This window comes from Dermochelys coriacea, chromosome 6 (assembly GCF_009764565.3).
Source record: "Dermochelys coriacea isolate rDerCor1 chromosome 6, rDerCor1.pri.v4, whole genome shotgun sequence".
NCBI classification, from domain to species: domain Eukaryota; kingdom Metazoa; phylum Chordata; order Testudines; family Dermochelyidae; genus Dermochelys; species Dermochelys coriacea.
In genome coordinates this window covers 1,116,433-1,135,993 of record NC_050073.1, presented here as the reverse complement: position 1 = coordinate 1,135,993, position 19,561 = coordinate 1,116,433, and the positions used below count along the sequence as shown (strand labels likewise).

General features: G+C 48.4%; 1 protein-coding gene across 2 annotated transcripts in view; it reads left to right on the top strand.

The window, feature by feature from the left end:
- LOC119856755 (protein mab-21-like 3) overlaps positions 1-19,561 on the top strand; it is a 46,128-nt gene that overhangs the window by 20,896 nt on the left and 5,671 nt on the right. The window contains exons 2-8 of one of the 2 annotated variants that reach the window (XM_038404731.2): positions 6,904-7,059; positions 7,744-8,412; positions 8,808-8,889; positions 9,201-9,227; positions 11,698-11,760; positions 18,046-18,313; positions 18,897-19,047. In XM_038404731.2, the coding sequence (XP_038260659.1) occupies positions 7,930-8,412; positions 8,808-8,889; positions 9,201-9,227; positions 11,698-11,760; positions 18,046-18,313; positions 18,897-19,047 (1,074 nt within the window). In that variant the 5' untranslated portion in view covers positions 6,904-7,059; positions 7,744-7,929. The remainder of the gene's footprint in view (positions 1-6,903; positions 7,060-7,743; positions 8,413-8,807; positions 8,890-9,200; positions 9,228-11,697; positions 11,761-18,045; positions 18,314-18,896; positions 19,048-19,561) is intronic. The other variant, XM_038404730.2, reaches the window with a different exon arrangement.

Here is a 19,561-nt window from a genome sequence, read left to right as displayed (position 1 = left end):
TTGAAAAACAGAATTTTTGGTGAAAATGTTTAGAATTTTTTCAAAAATTTTCCTTAAAAAAAATTAAACAGAAACTTTCCATTAAAAATGCTGGTTGTTCTGCAAAATGGGTTTGCTCTTTGTTTTCAGTTTCCTTCTTGTTGTTTGTACCACCCCATTGTAACCTAGCATCAACTTTTCAACAGAAAAGTTAAAATCAGTCTCACTGCAGGCATACACAGCAGCACGTGTTCTGCTTATGTTGTTAAAGTGTCACTTAAAATATCATTATTCGTATTGCATCACTAGTGGTATTGGTGTGTGTTGAGGCGTCTGCCACACACTGGTCCATAAGGGGTTAATAGAGCCCTAGGGAGGCTGCGCAGAAGGCAGCCAATCAGAGAGGAGGTGCAAGGAGCAGCCAATCAGGGCCTGGCTGGACCATATAAGAAGAGCTGCAGGGCAGAGCAGCTGCAGTCACTCCCTGGAGCTTGAGGAGGGAGGAGAGCTGGCTGCCTTGTAGGCCAAAGGCAACAAGCACCCTGGACACCGTGGTCTTTGGAGCGACATGGGTCCAGGAGCAGAAGTGCTGGTGGCAAGACACTGCCAAACAGAGCTAATCCCCAGGACAGCCAGCAGGGGGCACCGCAGTGGTGAGTTGAACCCCGTTGCACGTGGTGGAGAATGCGGGCATTCGGTCGCCCTTGAGGGAAGGGGACTGAGTGGGAGACTCCGAGACTGTCTGACGGCTATCCTGATACAAGGGGAATTTGAAAGACTGTTTGAGAGACAGTAAGCGTGGAGAAAGAACAGAGCTGCAATATGTGGGAGCATGTTTTTCTGAGGGCTTATATACCTGCCTGGACTGGACTAGGTGAATGTTATGCCTGTGGTCAACAGGAACCTTTCCCAGGGGACCCCAGCAGCTGGTGATATGGTGGCTGGGGCAGGGCCCAGCCCAGGTTGGAAGGCAGCCAGTTAGGACAAGTGTAAGGACAAAGGGCAAAGGAAAGAGGACCCCAGTGAGCTGACAGCTGGTTCTAGCCTGAGGGGGAACAAAGGTAGAGTTACCCAACTTTCTGATGGCAGAAAACTGAAAACCCCTGCACCATCCCAAAGCCCTGCCCCTGCCCCCACCAATGCCTTGCTATTCTCGGAGGGTCCTTACCCCCTCCTTCCATTGCTCGTTCTCCCCTACTCTTGCTTACTCATTCATTTTCACCAGGCTGGGGCAAGGTGTTTGGATGCAGGAGGGTGTGTGGGATGTGTGCTCCCAGAGGGGGTGCAGGAGGGGGCTCAGGGCTGGGGCAGGGGGTTGGAGTGTGTGTGGGGGTGAGGGCTCTAGTGGGGGGTGAAGGTTCTGGGGTGGGGAAGAGGGGTTTAGGGTGTGGAACAGGGCTCAAGGCTAGGGAAGGAGGTTTGGGGGGCAGGAGGGGGTTCAGGGCTGGGTCAGGGGGGTGGGAGACTTTAACATCATCACAGGTCAATATTTACTAACATCTGGCCACTAAGTTCCTGGAGCCAGGGTACTACTGGCCAGGAGCCAACTTGGGGATGTTGGAAATCTGGAACAGGGAGTCAGGGATTACGGGAGGGTGTGATGCTCTGTAGCTGTAAGTAGCACCCTGGAACCCCAATATTCACCACTGTGCTATGATTACGATCTGTATTGTACAAAGTACACCTGCTGAGGGATAGAAGATCAGGGTTGGAAGGGACCTCAGGAGGTTATCTAGTCCAACCCCCTGCTCAAAGCAGGACCAATCCCCAATTTTTGCCCGAGATCCCTAAATGGCCCCCTCAAGGATTGAACTCACAACCCTGGGTTTACCAGGCCAACACTCAAACCACTGAACTATTCCTCCCTCATTTTGCATGTCTTGATCTGTTGAACAATAAGACCCTGTCGGACTGTGTGAGCTGTCACTGGATGGGGAGTTACGAAGTATTGCTCTGTGAGTTACTGAAATAAGTGGTGAGGTTGGGAACATCCACAACCAGCCTTTCAGTTAAAACAATGCAGGGGCCATCAATAGCCAGACGGCATTAATGGCTCATCGACACACAATCTGGTTCACTGTTGTCCTGTGCAATTTTTGGCATCAATGTCAACGTTTGTTCTGCTGGTTCAGAGCTCTGCATGCAACAGACTCTTCTTCTCACACAGCAATCAGATCCAGTATCCTGTATGCTCCAAGCTGGAGCACGTTTGCGGCCCTGGGCAGGCATGGTCAGCTGTGCTGGTGAGCTCTCCACGCTGATCAAACAGGAAATGAAATTCAGATGTGTCCGGGGCTTTTCCTGTGCACCTGACTGAAGTGCAATGGAGTTGAAAGTGCTGTCCAAAGCGGTCACAGCGGAGCACTCCAGAACATTATACATTTGACCTGACGCAGCATATGTTGACCTAAAGCTGTAGTGTAGACCAGGCTTAAAAGTTTAGGATTTAGAAGGCATGTTTACTTTTCATTTTCTTCAGGTAACTAGCTCTGACTTTTATGCTGACAACTTATCAGCACTTACAATCTGTCCGTCTGTAGTTCATAAACCTGTTTTATATTTTACCTAAAGCAGTGTGTTTTGGTTGAATCTCATTTTAGGTTAACAAGGGCTGTTCATAGAATAGAATATCAGGGTTGGAAGGGACCTCAGGAGGTCATCTAGTCCAACACCCTACTCAAAGCAGGACCAACCCCAACTAAATCATCCCAGCCAGGGCTTTGTCAAGCCAGGCCTTAAAAATTCCACCACCTCCCTAGGTAACCCCTTCCAGTGCTTCACTATCCTCCTAGTGAAAAAGTTTTTCCTAATATCAAACTTAGACCTCCCCCACTGCAACTTGAGACCATTACTTCTCGTTCTGTCATCTGCCACCGCTGAGAACAGCCGAGCTCCATCCTCTTTGGAACCCCCTTCAGGTAGTTGAAGGCTGCTATCAAATCCCGCTTCACTCTTCTCTTCTGCAGACTAAATAACCCCAGTTCCCTCAGCCTCCTCATAAGTCATGTGCCCCAGCCCCCTAATAACTTTCATTGCCCTGCACTGGACTCTCTCCAATTTGTCCACATTCCTTTTCTAGTGGGGGGCCCAAACTGGATGCAATACTCCAGATGTGGCCTCACCAGTGCTGAATAGAGGGGAATAATCACTTCCCGCGATCTGCTGGCAATGCTCCTACTAATGCAGCCCAATATGCTGTTAGCCTTCTTGGCAACAAGGGCATAATGCTGACTCATATCCAGCTTCTCATCCACTGTAACCCCAGGTCCTTTTCTGCAGAACTGCAGTTTAGCCAGTCGGTCCCTAGTCTGTAGCGGTGCATGGGATTCTTCCATCCTAAGTGCAGGACTCTGCACTTGTCCTTGTTTCTTTTGGCCCAGTCCTCCAATTTGTCTAGGTCAATCTGGACCTTATCCCTACCCTCCAGCGTATCTACATCTCCCCACAGCTTAGTGTCATCTGCGAACTTGCTGAGGGTACAATCCATCCCATCATCCCGATCATTAATAAAGATGTTGAAAAAAACCGGCCCCAGGACCAATCCCTGGGGCACTCTGCTTGATACTGGCTGCCAGCTAGACATTGAGCCATTGATCACTACCCGTTGAGCCCAATGATCTAGCCAGTTTTCTATCCACCTTATAGTCCATTGATCCAATCCATACTACTTTAACTTGCTGGCAAGAATACTGTGGGAGCCCGTATCAAATCTTTGCTAAAGTCAAGTTATATCACATCTACTGCTTTCCCCATATCCACAGACCCAGTTATCTCATCATAGAAGTCAATCAGGTTGGTGAGGCATGACTTGGGTGAATCTATGCTGACTATTCCTGATCACCTTCGTCTCCCCCAAGTGCTTCAAAATGGATTCCTTGAGGCCCTGCTCCATGATTTTTCCAGGGACTGAGGTGAGGCTGACTGGCCTGTAGTTCCCCAGGTTCTCCTTCTTCCCTTTTTTTAAAGATGAGCACGATATTTGCCTTTTTCCAATCATCCAATTTGTGTCCTGGAACAACCATTTACAAATGTGGTAGGTACCTGCAGTAAACAGGCAACAGAGGTACAAATCTTTGGCCACTTTCCTTTGGAAGACAAGTAACCTTAAATAGGTTTACCTTAATTCACTTCTAAACTGAAAAACTGCATCTCAGCGCCAGACAAGGGATCCCTGTGTAAACAGTCCTTGCACTCCATCCCAGAGAGGTCACAGGTCAGCGCCGGATGAGGGATCCCTGTTTAAACAGGGCAGTATTAACATGCATGTTGATGAGCCAACTCAGTAAAGCAGCAAGTAAAATGTTAACCAGCACTCGCTCCAAGACCATCCCCAGGCTCCAGCCTGGCTTCTGGCCCTTGAACACCTCCCAGCAGTGCTGCCCCGCGCTGAAGCTCTGATGGGCCAGCATGCCTTTCTCCTGGCTCCTCAGCTGCAATTTGGGGAGGCTCAGAGCAGTGGAAGCTTTCGGGATGAATGAGAAGAGGAAGTGGAGGGCGGAGAAGAGGGAAGGTATTGTATAGCAGCTGGGAGCCCAGATCTGGCCCACCCTCAGGTGAATCAATATGGACCCTGCAGGGGTGTCTGGAGAGACATCAGGGTGAGGGGGGTTGAGTGTGTCATTGGGCCCAGGGTCCCTGGGTGGGTAGCGGTGAGGTGGGGTAGAGGGAGGAGCCCAGGGCTAACAAAAGCCCATTTGGGACTTTTCCAAAGTAATTTGCAGTAATTTGCAGTTGGTTGCTGGCCAGACTGAGCATGTGATTTCCTCAAAATGGGAGTGAAAGCAGGGAACTTTTCCAGATATTTACAGTCTGATAATGACGTAGAGAGTACACGTATAAAGTTTGCAGACGACACCAAGCTGGGAGGGGTTGCAAGTGCTTTGGAGGATAGGATTAAAATTCAAAATTATCTGGAATAACTCAAACGGTCTGACATAAATAGGATGAAATTCAATAAGGACAAATGCCAAGTCCCCCACTTAGGAAGGAACAATCGTTTGCACACATACAAAATGGGCAATGACTGCCTAAGAAGGAGAACTGCGGACAGGGATCTGAGGGTCAGAACAGATCACAAGCTAAGTATGAGTCAACAGTGTAACGCTGCTGCTGCTGCGGGAAAAAAAAAAAGCGAACTTCATTCTGGGCTGTATTAGCAGGAGTGTTGTAAGAAAGACACAAGAAGTGATTCTTCCGCTCTACTCCGCACTGATTAGGCCTCAACTGGAGTATTGTTCAGTTCTGGGGGCCACGTTTCAGGAAGAATGTGGACAAATTGGAGAAAGTCAGGAGAAGAGCAACAGAAATAATTCAAGGTGTAGAAACCATGAGCTGTGAGGGAAGATTGAAAGAACTGGGTTTGTTTAGTCTGAAGAAGAGAAGACGGAGAGGGGACGTGAGAACAGTTTTCAAGTACCTAAAAGGTTGTTACAAGGAGGAGGGAGAAAAATTGTTCTTCTTAACCTCTGAGGATAGGACCAGAAGCAAGGGGCTTAAATTGCAGCAAGGGAGGTTTAGGTTGGACATTAGGAAAAACTTCCTGACTGTCAGGGTGGTTAAGCTCTGGAATAAATTGCCTAGGGAGGTTGTGGAATTTCCATCATTGGAGATTTTTAAGAGCAGGTTGGACAAACACCTGTCAGGGATGGTCTAGATCAGAGGTGGGCAAACTTTTTGGCCCGAGGGTCACATCTGGGTGGACAAATTGAATGTAGGGCTGGGGCAGGGGGTTGGGGTGCAGGAGGGAGCATGGGGTGTTGGAGGGGGTGCAGTGTGCAGGAAGGGGCTCAGGGCAGGGAGTTGGGGGGTTGGGGTGCAGGAGGGGTTGGGGTATGGGCTCCGGCCCGGCGCTGCTTACTTTCAGCGGCTCCCGGGTAGCAGTGGTGTGCAGCAGGGCTAAGGCAGGCTCCCTGCCTGCCCTGGCCCTGCACCACTCCCAGAAGTGGCCAGCATGTCCACCAGTCGCTCCTGGGGGTGGGGTGGGGTGGGGTGGGGCCAGGCAGGTGGCTCCGCCGCATGCAGCCCTCGCCTGTGGGTACCACCTCCAAAGCTCCCATTGGCTACGGTTCCCCATTCCTGGCCAATGGGAGCTGTGGGGGGTGACACCTCCAGGCGAGGGCAGGACACAGAGCCCTCTGCTCTCCCCATTCCTCACAGGCTGCAGGGACATGGTGCCAGCCGCTTCCAGGAGTGGGGCCAGGGCAGGCAGGGAGCCTGCCTTAGCCCCACTGTGCCACAGGGCTGGCAATTCCACGAACCGATTGAAAGCCCTGATGGGCTGGATCTGGCCCAAGGGCCATAGTTTGCCCTCCCCTGGTCTAGGTAATACTTAGTCCTGCCATGAGTGCAGGGGTCTGGACTAGACGACCTCTCGAGGTCCCTTCCAGGCTTATGATTCTCAAAAGCCCATACCCACTACTTCCAGCCTGCTGTCAAACCCACTACAAACTGAGCCTGCTGGCTGTCGGCCTTATATGCTGGTTGCGCTCTCAAGGTCAACTCCTCTCAGCCAATCAGCTTTCAGCTTTTCCAGCTCCTTCCATGACATCATCCCTATGTTTAGGTAGGAAACTCCTCTCCAGCCGCCATCTTGGATTCTAGAGCTTTCTAAGCTCCTCCCTTTGAGGCCATCGTGTTTGCTAGAACTTTCCATTACCTAAATTATCCCTGTCTCCACCATTTTGATCCACCATGTTGAATTTTTAAATTTAAACTATCATTAATTCCTATTTAATTAGAGCCTCAATCTTAAACTGATTTCTGTTTTATGCAAACCAAAGCGGCCTGATACTGTCACCACCTTAATTATATCAACTGGGAGAAATGAATTTTGCCGAGGTTTTTCTGTAAGCTTCTATTAAGGTGCTGGAAAGTATCTCAGGACATTCAAAGCAAAAATCTCTTGCTACACCCTCCCCGCACTAGGTGACGAGCTCTCCACAGGCCACTGTCAGAGACAGGATCCTGGGCCAGATGTTCCTAGATCTGACCCAGTCCAGCAGCTCTGGTGCTCTTAGAAGCACTGTTTGTGGAGCAGCACTGAGGGGTTCAAACACCGAACCAGGCTGTAGACACCAGCAGGTGAGTTCTAGGGCACAAGGAGGGAGACAGAAAGGAAAGTTGGCCCCAGAGGGCTATGCCCCGGTAAGGCTGGAGTGTTCGTGGGGTGGGGCTGGGAGTGGAGCACATGGACTAGCTGGAGGCAGGGAGTGGCAGGGCAGAGCCCCTCCCCCAGGTGTGGGCTTGCTGCAGGGTGAAGGGGCTCTCCAGGCCCGCCTGCAGCACTGGAAGCTGGGAGAGGTGTGGTGGTCTGAGCAGCGTGAGAACGCCCTGCCCCATGGAGATGACACAGCCTGACACACTGGCTCTGAGACGTGTGATCTGCCGCTTTCATCTCATGGGTGTTCCTGCCCTGTGCCTGTGTTGCCAGTGCTTGTGGGCCTGTGCCATGCACCGAGCATGCCTGCTCTGAGCACCCAACCCAGCCTTGGCACAGCTCAGTGCCCTGAGCCACTGTCTACAAACCCTCCAGCCTGCAACCAAGCCTGTGCCCACTTCCCGTTCTCTAGCCAGCTGCAGTTGCCATCATTACTGTGGATAGCGTCGCTTCCCAAAGGCAGTGGGGGCCGGACGCCGGCTGAGATCAATCCGAGCAGGTGAGACCAGGCTGGGCAGGATCAGAGCCACCTGGAGCACCAGGGACACCTGCCTGGGAATGTCGGGGGATCCCGGCTGCTTTTCTAAACTCTGTCTTGGGCCCTGCAGGTCTCTTCAATGACTGACAACGCTGCCAACTCCTGGGGTTGAAAACCCACCCTGCTTACACTGAACCAGATTAAATGCAGTAGCTTGTGATGACCCTTCTGTGTGCAAATCCCAGTCAGGAAACTTCATCCTGCTCTGAGCCGTGGGGCTGCACAAACACCTTCAGGGAGAGGCGAGGGCGGCGGGATGGCCGGGGAAGGTTTCCTGCAGCGGTTTTACAATGACAACGTGTTTGTGCGAGGGGACGATGAAGACTTTTGCGCATGGAGGAGCTATGAGGTGGTGGAAAAGACGGTGGCCAAGCTCGTGGAGTGGCTGTATCAGAGCACCACCGGCCTGTACCCCGAGGGTGCCCAGCCCATGGGGAGCCACCAGCAGGAGCTGCATCTCCAGAGCCGTGACAGCGCCAGTGACTTCGACTTTCTCATCCCGCTGCGCTTCCATCCTGAACTCCGGCTGCGGGGCCGCAGGACGGTCTGGGACCCGAGCGCCATTGACCGGCGGCTCCCCACCTACATCTACGGGGCCCAAGGGGTCTCGCTGTTCCGCTGCGGGAGCAGGTTGGTGGTGGATCTGGACACCCTGAGAGCGGACGGGGCGACTGCCTACTGCGATGAACCGGCCCCGCATACAGGGAACCCCAAGGCAGGAGAGAGAGATCGATTCAAGGTGAGGTGAACCCACCCCTGCTAGCCAGGTCCTGGGCTCACCCCCCTCCGGCCCCCCGCTAGCATGGCCCTGCCCCCCCCAGCTCTGCCGGTGCCCCCCACTCCCGACCTGCAGCCTCAATGGCATTCCAGATGAACTATTTCAATTAAACAGAAACAATAATGGTGCTAACGTAGTTTGGGGCGCCCAGGCCAGATTTTTAAACCTTGGTGTTGATAATACTGCAGGCAGGTCTCTTAGTTACCATCCAAATCAGGAATCTCGCAGCATTTTAACCTTCCGGCAGGATTAATTTGTTGTGCCCTGTGATTTGGGGCTTTGTCCCACATTCGATCCCTGATGGCTTGTGATGTAGGTGGAGAAAAGATCTGATGGATTTTCCCCTTCTTTCCCAGGAAAGCATCGACAGTCACCACTTGGATCCTGTCCGCATCCTGCAGGACTTCCACAGATATGTGCAAAATGCTCTGACTGCAGGTAATTTGGGGGGCAGGAGCAGAAGGGTAGATATGTGGGAGCCAGGGTCTGGAGGGCTAGGAATGTGGAGTTAGCAGAGGAGTTGGGATACTGAGAGGGTGAATTTGGGGGTGGGCATCAGCTTGTAGGGGGTGAGAGGGTGGATTGGGCATTGAGGTGGGTATGGGAGGGTGGGGAAGGGACCAGGAAGCTAGGAAGATGAATTTGAGGAGTGGGGACAGGCTTGGGGGTTATGGGGAGGGATCAGCTGTTAAAAGAACCATCTGGGTAATTGCTCAAACACTTTCGTTTTCGATTTCCTCTATCTTCAGATGAAAACAGCCACCCCAGAGACAACGGTGAGTATGAAATAAATGATGGGATATTGTCAAATAACTGTGGGCCACTTTTATTAAAGAGTGCCAAATACTAGAGCAGATTGACCAGGTACTGATCTCAGCTCCCAGGGTCAATCCGGAGTCGCTCCCTAAGTACAGTGCAGTGACTCCAGATCTACACTCCTTTAACTGAGAGCCGAAGTCAGCCCCAAGTCATATTCTGAAATACTGTCACAGTTTTGGATGCTTTTTCTGCAGCATATGTTGTTCCTGGGTTAGACGCTGAAGGTGAACAAGGATGTGATGTGGGGTGCTCCAGTTTTGGGGGTACCATTGCTCAGCCCTGATGGAGAGAGCTGTCAAGGCTTCCTTTTTGATGGTCCAGTAGTTTACTGCCCAAGGGAACAGCTTTCTGTAGAGAGTTGGGTGTCCCTCGTCATCCACCTTCTGGGGTAGCCCTGCCCCAAGGCCCGTCTACAAGACGCCCATCTGTAGGGTGAACTGTTTTGAGAAGCCAGGGTGGAAGAGGACCCGGCTTGTGGGTTAGATGGTTCTTAAGGCTTTGAACATAGTGTCGCCAGCTTCCATCCATTTGAACTTTTGGTTGGTAAGAGGGGCTGCTATTGTGGCAGTGTTTAAGATCTAAGTCCAGTATAGATGGCCGTAACAGATGGCCAAGTCCCGAACTCCACCAGCAATGGGGTCTACAGTATAGGTCTAAGGTGGTCTAAGGTCCAGTGGTCCACAGCCAGTCCAGCAGCTCCTGCACCCCGGGCTTGGGTAACCAAAGGAGGCCCAGAATCTCCTGGTGTGGTCTCCCATACAGCAGCTCAAATGGCAAAAACCCTGTGGAGGCTGGAGGGACCTCCCATACAGTGGTAGCATTCAGTCCCAGTGGCAGAGGTTAGAGGCTGCAAACTTTTTCAGCACCATCTTCATGGTCCCTTTGAACCACTCCACTAACCCATCCGTCTGCTGGTGGTAGACTGAGGTCTTGAGGGATTTGACCTTTAGCAGCTCATGCTATTCCTGCATCAGTCTTGATGTGAAATTGGACCCCTGGTCCACCAGGATTTCTCTAGGTATCCCAACTGTAGTGAAGACCTTCATAAGTTTGGTTGCAATGGTGGGTGTGTTTGTCATGCGGGGGCGGGGGAGAATAGCCTCAGGTGTACCGTGTCCTGTAATTCTCTGTCACCAATATGTGCCAATAACCCAATGGGTTTTTCTTGAGTGGCCCTATAAAGTCCAGACCTGTTCATTCAAAGGGTACCAGGAGGGGGACCAGGGGAGACTTTGGGGTTCTCTTGGGCCCTACCAGGTGACAGTCAGTAACCCAGGCCAGTGAAATCTGAGGCTCACCCTTTCCAGTGTCTTCTCCCTCCCCAAGTACCCACCTAATGGCACAAATTGAACTGGGTGTAAGACTCCTTTTCAGATCCCTTGGGGACCAGAAGCTGAACCCTATTTCCCTGGTTTGGGGGTTCACTGTCACCTGGTGCAGTCGTTCGTTTCTGCATTCAAAGGGTCAATCTCTTCACCATTAGCGATAGCTCTGTGTTCAAATGCCCAACTCAGGGTCTGGTCTTCATGCTGTTCCCTTGGAAATCCACATCTTGCATTAGCCACTTGATACTTACAATCTTGGGTGCCCGGCGGTTGGTGGGATGCTGGGTCGAGCTTCCTGACTGCAGGGAGGTTCCATCTTCTGGGTCTTCTCTCTCTCTCTCCAGCTCCAATGAGTTCTCCTGGTTTGATTGTTTCCATTGTCCCTAGACCTCCAGCCCATGGTCTCAGGATCTTCCCAAAATACTTCAGATCCCAACCTGAGATTACAGGGTAGGCCAAAGCAGGTGACAACCCCATACAGGAAGTCTCCATGTGGTTCCCTGCCATCAGTTGCACTTCCTTCATGGGATAGGGTCATATGTCCTGTGGATGCTTTGCCAGCAGATCGTGGCGTCAGGTGGATCACAGGCCTGCACTAAGTTCTCCCACACTGATGTCTGATTGCACCACACTGAGTCCTTAGGCCTGTCACCTCGCCCAGTGACCCTCAGCCAGGCCCTCTTTGCAAGCTCTCGCATTGGCTGTCCAGGCTTGCCCGTTGCTGCAATGCATGAAGGCCCAGTCACAGCACAAGTGCCCCCTCTGGCCACATTCGGAGCACAGGGGGTCCTTCTTTGGAGGTGTTTACCGGTCCAGGAGTCTGCAGTGATTGTCCACTGTCAGTTTTAGCTCATGGACAGAGCTCAATGACCCTCCCTAACCAGCCAGCGTGCAATCTCTGGCCCAGAGGTGCTGATAACTTTTATAAAGTGAAGATAGTCGTCACAGAGAGAGGCTTAAATATGTATTTAGGTACCAAACTTTAGGCAGTCAGCTTTGGAAACTTTTAACTTGACCTTATAAAACAGGAGCAAACAATGGGCCAAAAGAAACCTTTGGTAATGCTGATCCCACAATTTCCTTCCCCTCTCTCTCCTTCTAGACCCAGTGTTCCAAGCAAGAATGATCAAACCTAGAGTGCCTCAGATTCATAAATCAATAAAAGGTAAGTTGGACACTGTCATAAATATAAAGAGAAGAGTAAACACCTTTAAAATCCCTCCTGGCCAGAGGAAAACCCCTTTCACCAGTAAAGGGTTAAGAAGCTAGGATAACCTCGCTGGTACCTGACCAAAATGACCAATGAGGAGACGAGATACTTTCAAAAGCTGGAGGTGGGGGAGAAACAAAGCCTCTTTCTTGGTCTGGGTGATGCTTCTGCCGGGGACAGAACAGGAATGGAGTCTTAGAACTTAGTAAGTATCTAGCTAGAGATGCGTTAGATTCTGTTTTTTTAAATGGCTGAGAAAATAAGCTGTGCTGAATGGAATGGAGATTCCTATTTTTGTGTCTTTTTTTGTAACTTAAGGTTTTGCCTAGAGGGACTCTCTATGTTTTGAATCTAATTACCCTGTAAGGTATTCACAATCCTGATTTTACAGAGGTGATTCTTTTACTTTTTTTCTTTAATTAAAATTCTTCTTTTAAGAACCTGATTGCTTTTTCATTGTTCTTAAGATCCAAGGGTTTGGGTCTGTGTTCACCAATGCAAATTGGTGAGGATTTTTATCAAGTCTTCCCCAGGAAAGGGGGTGTAGGGTTTGGGGAGGATTTTGAGGGGAAAGATGTTTCCAAGCGGGCTCTTTCCCAGTTGTATATTTGTTAGATGCTTGGTGGTGGCAGCAATGAAGTCCAGGGGCAAAAGGTAAAATAGTTTATACCTTGGGGAAGTTTTAACCTAAGCTGGTAAAAATAAGCTTGGGGGTTTTCATGCATGTCCCCACATCTGTACCCTAGAGTTCAGAGTGGGGAGGGAACCCTGACAGACATTTAAGAACATAAGAACGGCCAGACTGGGTCAGACCAAACGTCCATCCAGCCCAGTGTCCCGTCTTCCGACAGTGGCCGGTGCCAGGTGCCCCAGAGGGAATGAACAGAACAGGGAATCATCAAGTGATCCATCTCCTGTCGCTCATTCCCAACTCCTGGCAAACAGAGGCTAGGGACACCCTCCCTGCCCATCCTGGCTAATAGCCATTGGTGGACCGATCCTCCATGCATTTAACTAGTTCTTTTTTGAACCCTGTTATAGTCTTAGCCTTCACAACATCCTCTGGCAAGGATTTCTCAGGTTGGCTGTGCATTGTGTGAAAAAATACTTCTTTTTGTTTGTTTTAAACCTGCTGCCTGTTCATTTCATTGGGTGGCCCCTAGTTCTTGTGTCATGAGAAGGGGTAAATAACACTGCCTTATCTATTTTCTCTACACCAGTCATGATTTTATAGACCTCAATCATATCTCCTCTTAGCTGTCTCTTTTCCAAGCTGGACAGTCCAAGTCTTATTAATCTCTCCTCATACGGCAGCCGTTCCAGTCCTCTCATCATTTTTGTTGCCCTTTTCCAAACTTTTTCCAATCCCAGTATATCTTGTTTTGAGATGGGCTGACCTGATCTGCACACAGTATTCAAGATGTGGGCGTACCATCGATTTTATAGAGTGATAATTCCTGTCTTATTATCTATCCCTTTCTTAATGATTCCCAACATGCTGTTAGCATTTATTTTCTTTTGGGCAACTTCTTTACAACACAGAAAACAATCTATTACAATAGATCCATTGTCTGGAAATATTACACTTGTGTGTAAGATATAAGGGGTAATTGTTCTGCTCTGCTGAGCACAGGTGAGGTCTCAGCTGTAGTTCTAGAAAACAAGACCTTTCATAGATTCCAAGGCCAGAAGGGACACTTGTGCTATTAATAAAGTGCATAGTCAGTTGCTTGACCACACTTTGGTTCCTTATTTCATGATGAAATATACCCGAGACCAAATAGCCAAGGCAGCTTTATTAATATGGTACAAGAAGGTTCTGTATCTTATCAATTTCTGAAGAGCTGTCCTGTGCAGCGATGTTACATTCACCTTACACACAGTGATTGTAATGATCTTGGGGTTCATTAAACAACAAACTAGTGAATGAGAAAGGAATAAAACCTGTAATAAACCAAACTAGAGTGCGCCTGCGGAGAACTGCTGAACAGGGCTACATGGGGTTTTCAACCCCAGCTTCCAGGGCACAGCTCGAAATTCCTATATTCATAGACTGTCCCTTTTGAGGGAGCATCTCTAAATGATGATCTTCCACAGACATGTCTCTACAGCTTCCCTCTTAAAGAGAAATGAATGATCTCTTACATACATGTGTACATATAAACACCTAACAACTATCTAACAACACATGCATTAAATTCTCAACCCAAGCATATTTCCATAAACCCAATGTGTGACTCCCTAGAGAGGAGAGATCACCAGCACATCACTCTGGCATGAGTCTTTACCACTCACTTTCCTCACCTTCCCCTTTTCTAGGCAGGTCAGCAAGTCTCTAGGAGTCTTTCTGGACATTTAATCTCCAGTTTTGACCTCAGGATCAGCCTTTCGTTGGAGTCTCAGTTGTTCTCTTGCTCCTTACTAGTTTCTCCTTTGTGCATTGATGATAAAGGATCTGTCAGTTGGGAAATGTCAGAGTCCATATTGACTGTCAATGTGTTGGAACTTTCTGGGGTTACTCGTAAATCCCTTCAATTACATTGAAATGTGTCCTCCTGGTCTGTCTGGTCTACCTTAGACTGGGAATGCAGCTGTTCTTTAATGGTGCCCCTTTGGCCCCAAGTATTAGAAGTGGGATCCCTCAGGCACACCCCATCATCTGGGTTAGAGATGGGAGATCACGGGCCCTTTTCTCAAAATAAAATTTCTGCTTCCACTTCTGATTGTCTTTCATCTTCCGTATGGTTTCATTGTTATGAGATTTCAGCAAGTTAACAGGAAAATTAGATCTGATCCTTCTTCCCATTACCAGCTGAGCTGGAGAAAAGCCATTCTCCGGGGGTATACTTCAGTAAACCAGTAATGCTTTATACAAATCACCCCCACTGTCAAAAGTCTTTTTCATCAGGTCATTACTGTCTGTATTGACACAAGTCCATTTGATGGGGGTAATTTGGACTTGATGTTTTGTGATGAAAATCTCAATCTAGGGCAAATTGCCTAAAATCTCTACTGGAAAATTGTGGCCCATTGTCGCTAAAGACTTCATCTGGAATTTTGTGTCGGGAGAAGATTCCCTTCATGCTGGCTATCGCTGACTTACTATTAGTGCAGCGTGCAAACTTCTGGATACAGAGAATAATAATCTGTGACTATTAAATAAGCCTTTGATTGCCAGGCATTTACCAGTCCATGCCGACCTTCTCATAAAACCTTGGTGGAACTGGGTGAGGTCTCAGCAGCTCTGCTTTTTGGCTTGGCTTGTATTTCAGGCATGAAAAGCCATTTTTACCACGTTAGTAATGTCATGAGTGATCTTCAGCCTATACCACACCTCTCACACTCGTTGTTTGCACTTTTCAATTCCTAAATGTCCCTCCGGGATCTTCCGTAGCATTACTTTTCAGTGGCTCATTAGAATTACAACCTTACTGCCCTGGAAAATCACCCCCTCTATCACAGTAAGTTCATGTCTGCTGTTCCAATAGTCTCATACTAGAACAGCAACTGCTTATTTCTTCTGGCCATCCTTTAATGATCACTTCTTTAAGGATCCCCAACGATTCATCTTACTTCACTTCCTCTCTCATTTGTTGCAGTTTCCTGTTAGCTACTGGAATTGCCTTTACAATCAGATCTACATAGGCTTACATCCCTGTCTCTAAAGTCTTCTCTGGTTTTGTGGGAGCCACTGCTCTGGAAAGTGCATCAGCTGTGAACAGGAATTTACCGGGTGTGTAGGTCACAACCAAATCATACCTTTGCAGCTTTATCCTCATTCTCTGAATCCTTAAGGTTCAGTCGTTTAGCAGTTTGCTAAATAATGCTACCAGGGGCTTGTGATCTATTTCAACTTCCACTGTCTGACCATAAATATACTGACTGAATCTCTCACAGGCAAACAATATTCCTAAAAGCTCCTCTCAATCTGTGTGTATCTGGTTTCTGCCTCAGTCAGTGATTTGGATGCATATGCCACTGGCTGCCAACAATCCTCATTCTTCTGTAAAAATCACTGCTCCTAACCCAGACTGTGAAGCATCTGCGGAAATTTCAGTTGGCCTTCCTGGTGCATAGAACTTCAACACTGGCTCTTGGATCAGTTGTTGTGTTAAACTTTCCCATGATTCCTTCTGTTCTGCAACCCAGTACCATTCATTTGTATTCTCTGGGAGTTTTCTCAGAGCTAATGAACCATTCCCAGGAACTGTTGGAAATCTTTCTTTGACTGCAGCTGTGGCATCATTTCTTCCTCTTACCTGATTTTACACCTTTGTTGGAAATAATATCTCCAACAAAAGTCTGTTCTGTAACCCCTAAAACACCTTTCTCTCTATCTAGTTTGAAGTTTGCAGTTCTAGTTGCATCCAGGACTTCCTGAAGTCTACCATCATGCTCCTTTTTCTTTGGGCCCCAGATGATTATGTCCTCCACTGCAGTGTCATCACCGTTAGTATGTTCATAGACCATATGCATGGTTTTGTGGCACACGTCTGGTGGTGAAGCTATGCTGAAGGGTAAAGTGCAAGAATCTGTAGCTTCCCAACAAGCAGGGTATTACATGTGCATAGTTTTGAGCTTTCTTCAGTTAATTTTAGCTGCCAAAAACCCAAGGATGCATCCAATTACTGAAATATTAAGCATTTGCAAATTGAGCCATAATCTCTTCTCTGGTTGGTAGTTTGAAATGGTCTCTCCCTAGAGCCTTGGTGAGGTCTCTGGGATCTAAGCATATGCGTAGCTGGATGTTACTTTTCTCAACAATGACTAGGGAGCTGACTCATTTTGTTGACTCCTCAATTTTTTGTGTTACTTGCATTGCTTCCATCCTTGTGAGCTCAGCCTTGAGTTTATCACAGAGTGCAAATGGCACCTTTCTATATTACTGGGTAACTGGAAGAACCTGCTTGTTTATCTGGATTGTATGTTCACCCTGCAAGCAACCCAACCCTGGAAACAGGTCATGATATTCCCAAAAGAGTCTCAAAGCCAGGTTTGGTATGATCTTGCAGTGAGAGCACCGGTTTTACCAGACTGAGTTTCTCACATGCAGCCAGGCCTAAAATTGGTGTCCCCTCCTTTGGCACTGCAATGAATGGGAGCCTGTACATGGTATTTTTAGGTTGATGCTAGCAAGACACACACACCCTCCCCGCCCTTCACTGGTATATTTGTTCCAGAATAACCAGGTACTTTGATTTTTGTTGGTCCCAGTTTTGGTCTTATTTTCAGTTTCTCATAATCTTGTTCAGACAGCATATTAACCTGAGTTCCTGTGCCCACTTTCAGTGGAATAATTGCTCCATATAGCCTGTGACAGTGAAGTATCCAGTCCCTCTCATTGGACTTGCTAGATCCCAGAATGTCTATAAAAAAACTCCTCAACCCAGATTGTTTTTAACTGAATGCACTTGACTGTTCTGCATTTGGGATCTGCAGCATTCTGTAAAAGGATTATTTTCCCCATGTTTACAACGGAGTTTCCAAAAGGCAACGCACTGTTTGGGGACACACTATGATCCACACCTTCCACATCACCGTCTGTACCCAGTCTTCCTCCTAGCAGTGGTCTTCATAGCAAGTGGTTCCACAATTTGATTTGACCTAGTCTGTCTATAGTGGGTTACTTGGGTAACCCCTTCTCGTGGATTCAGCTCTTTGACTTGTGCTTTCACAGTTTCTGCTGCCCTGAATATCTGGGGAGCTTTTTCTAAAGTTAGTCTCCTTTATGAAGCAGTCCCTCTTAGCACACTGTCTTTAATGCCACAAATGATTCTATCTCTGACCAGAGAATCTGCCAGTTCACCAAAGTCACAGATGTTACTGAGTTTCCTTAACTCTGTGACATATTCCTCTGTGGCGTCACCAGTTTTTTTGCATGCATGTAAAAAAAATTTTCTCTCTCAAAGGTCTCATTACTTTCGGCATGCAATGTTCCTCAAATGTAGTCAGTATTGGACTTAATTTCTTGCTTTCACCTTCTTCAAACTTAAAGTCGTTATAACTATCCAATGCTTTCTCCCCAACAACATGCAAAAAGAGATGATTTCACATGATCACTTTTCTCCTCCGCCCCTCTGGTTGCTGAATACAATTCAGATCTCTGCTTGATTTCCCCCCTCCCCCTCCCCCCTGGGCCAGCAGCTTCAACCACATCTGTAACTGGTAGATCTGAGAACCCACCCAGCCCTATGTTTCTATATGCATCACTGGATCTTCTCTTTTCTCCCCATCTCATAGAGAGAATCACACTGAAGCCTTGGGACCCTAAATGCCCAGCTGTGCAGCTGATTTTCCGGCTGGGCGAGGAGGAGCTAGTCTCTGTGGATCTGGTCCCTGCTGTCCAGAATAAGGTGGTGTTGTCTGAAGACTGGCAGATATATGACCTGGCCAGACTGTCCGACTGGTGGGACAAGGAGCCGAGCAATAGCCAGGAAAGATTCCGCCAGAAGGGAGAGCGAGTTGGGAGAATCGGTGCTGACATAGTGGCCAAAGATGGTTTCTGGAGGTAAAAAAAGATCCACCGCTGAAAGGAACTAAATGTTCCCTTGGTCCTGAATCAACATTTTTATTTCCCAGAGATATTTTCATTTTGACTGGAACTGAAATGTTCAGCTTTTGAAAACTAAAAAAAATTTGAATTTCTGAAATGTTGAATTTGTTTGTGTTTTTGTTTTGTTTTTTTTTTCATCCTCTCTCCTCTTTTTGGCCAGTAAATCCAATAGAAGGATGGATTCTAGGCTGGTTTCCTCCCCATCTATTCCTTTTCCTTTTCCACTCTTGAACTCTGAAAAAGTTAGTGGCAAAGGGAAAAATGAAACTTGGGCCTTGTCTACATGGGAAACCTTCTTTGGTTTAAGCCAAGGCTTGAATTTAAACCAGTATAGTTATACTGGGATAGCCCCAGTGTGGACACTCATTCCCGTTCAGGAGTGCCTTGGTTTGGTTTTTGGTGAGTGGGAAACTGGCAGTCTGCACCTGCACTGAAATGTGGCTGCTTCTGGGCTAGGGTTAGGGATATGGGGGCTGTTTATACCGAGATCCCTCGCTCATTGAAATTCAATGAGGTTGCTCTTTCCCTTGGTTTCCAGGTTCTCTTTTGCTATGCCGAGACAGCTTTTCTCCGGGGACATCGACAGTGATGGGGGGCAGCGACGGAAAGCTCTGAGACTCCTGAAGTTCATAAACAAGGAGTGCTGGGTCCCAGAATATGGCAAGATATTGACGTCTTACCACCTGAAGGTAACTCTCCGAGCATGCCTGGGCTGGATCATCTGCTGTAAGGGGATGCTTGGGGGGTTGGGTGGGGGTGGGGGAGCAATAATTCAAGCATTGATAGCTCTCTGTCTGGATGTCAGGCTCTGGTCTGAGATGTTGTGAGTTGTGTCAGATCCCAGGCAGTGCAATCCATGTTGAGTCTGGGTGTCTTCTCTGCTTTTGCTGGAGGACTCAGAGACCTGGTTATATTGTATAATTATAATCTATTTTGACTCTGATCCAGTCTCATGCTTCAGGGCTTAGGCTAATTATCTGCAGAGATCAGGAAGGGAATTTTTGTTCCCCCAGTGCCCAACTGGCCAGGCTCATTCTGGGTTTCTTTCAACATCCCCTGAAGCACTGGGGACCTGCTATAGCTGGAGATGGGAAAGCCAGACAGGGTGGGCTGGTGCTCTGAGCTGGTCCAGAGACTCCTCCTTTTTAGCTGCCTGGCGGATGGGTCTGACTCACATGCTCAAGGTTGCCAGATTTGGGGCTG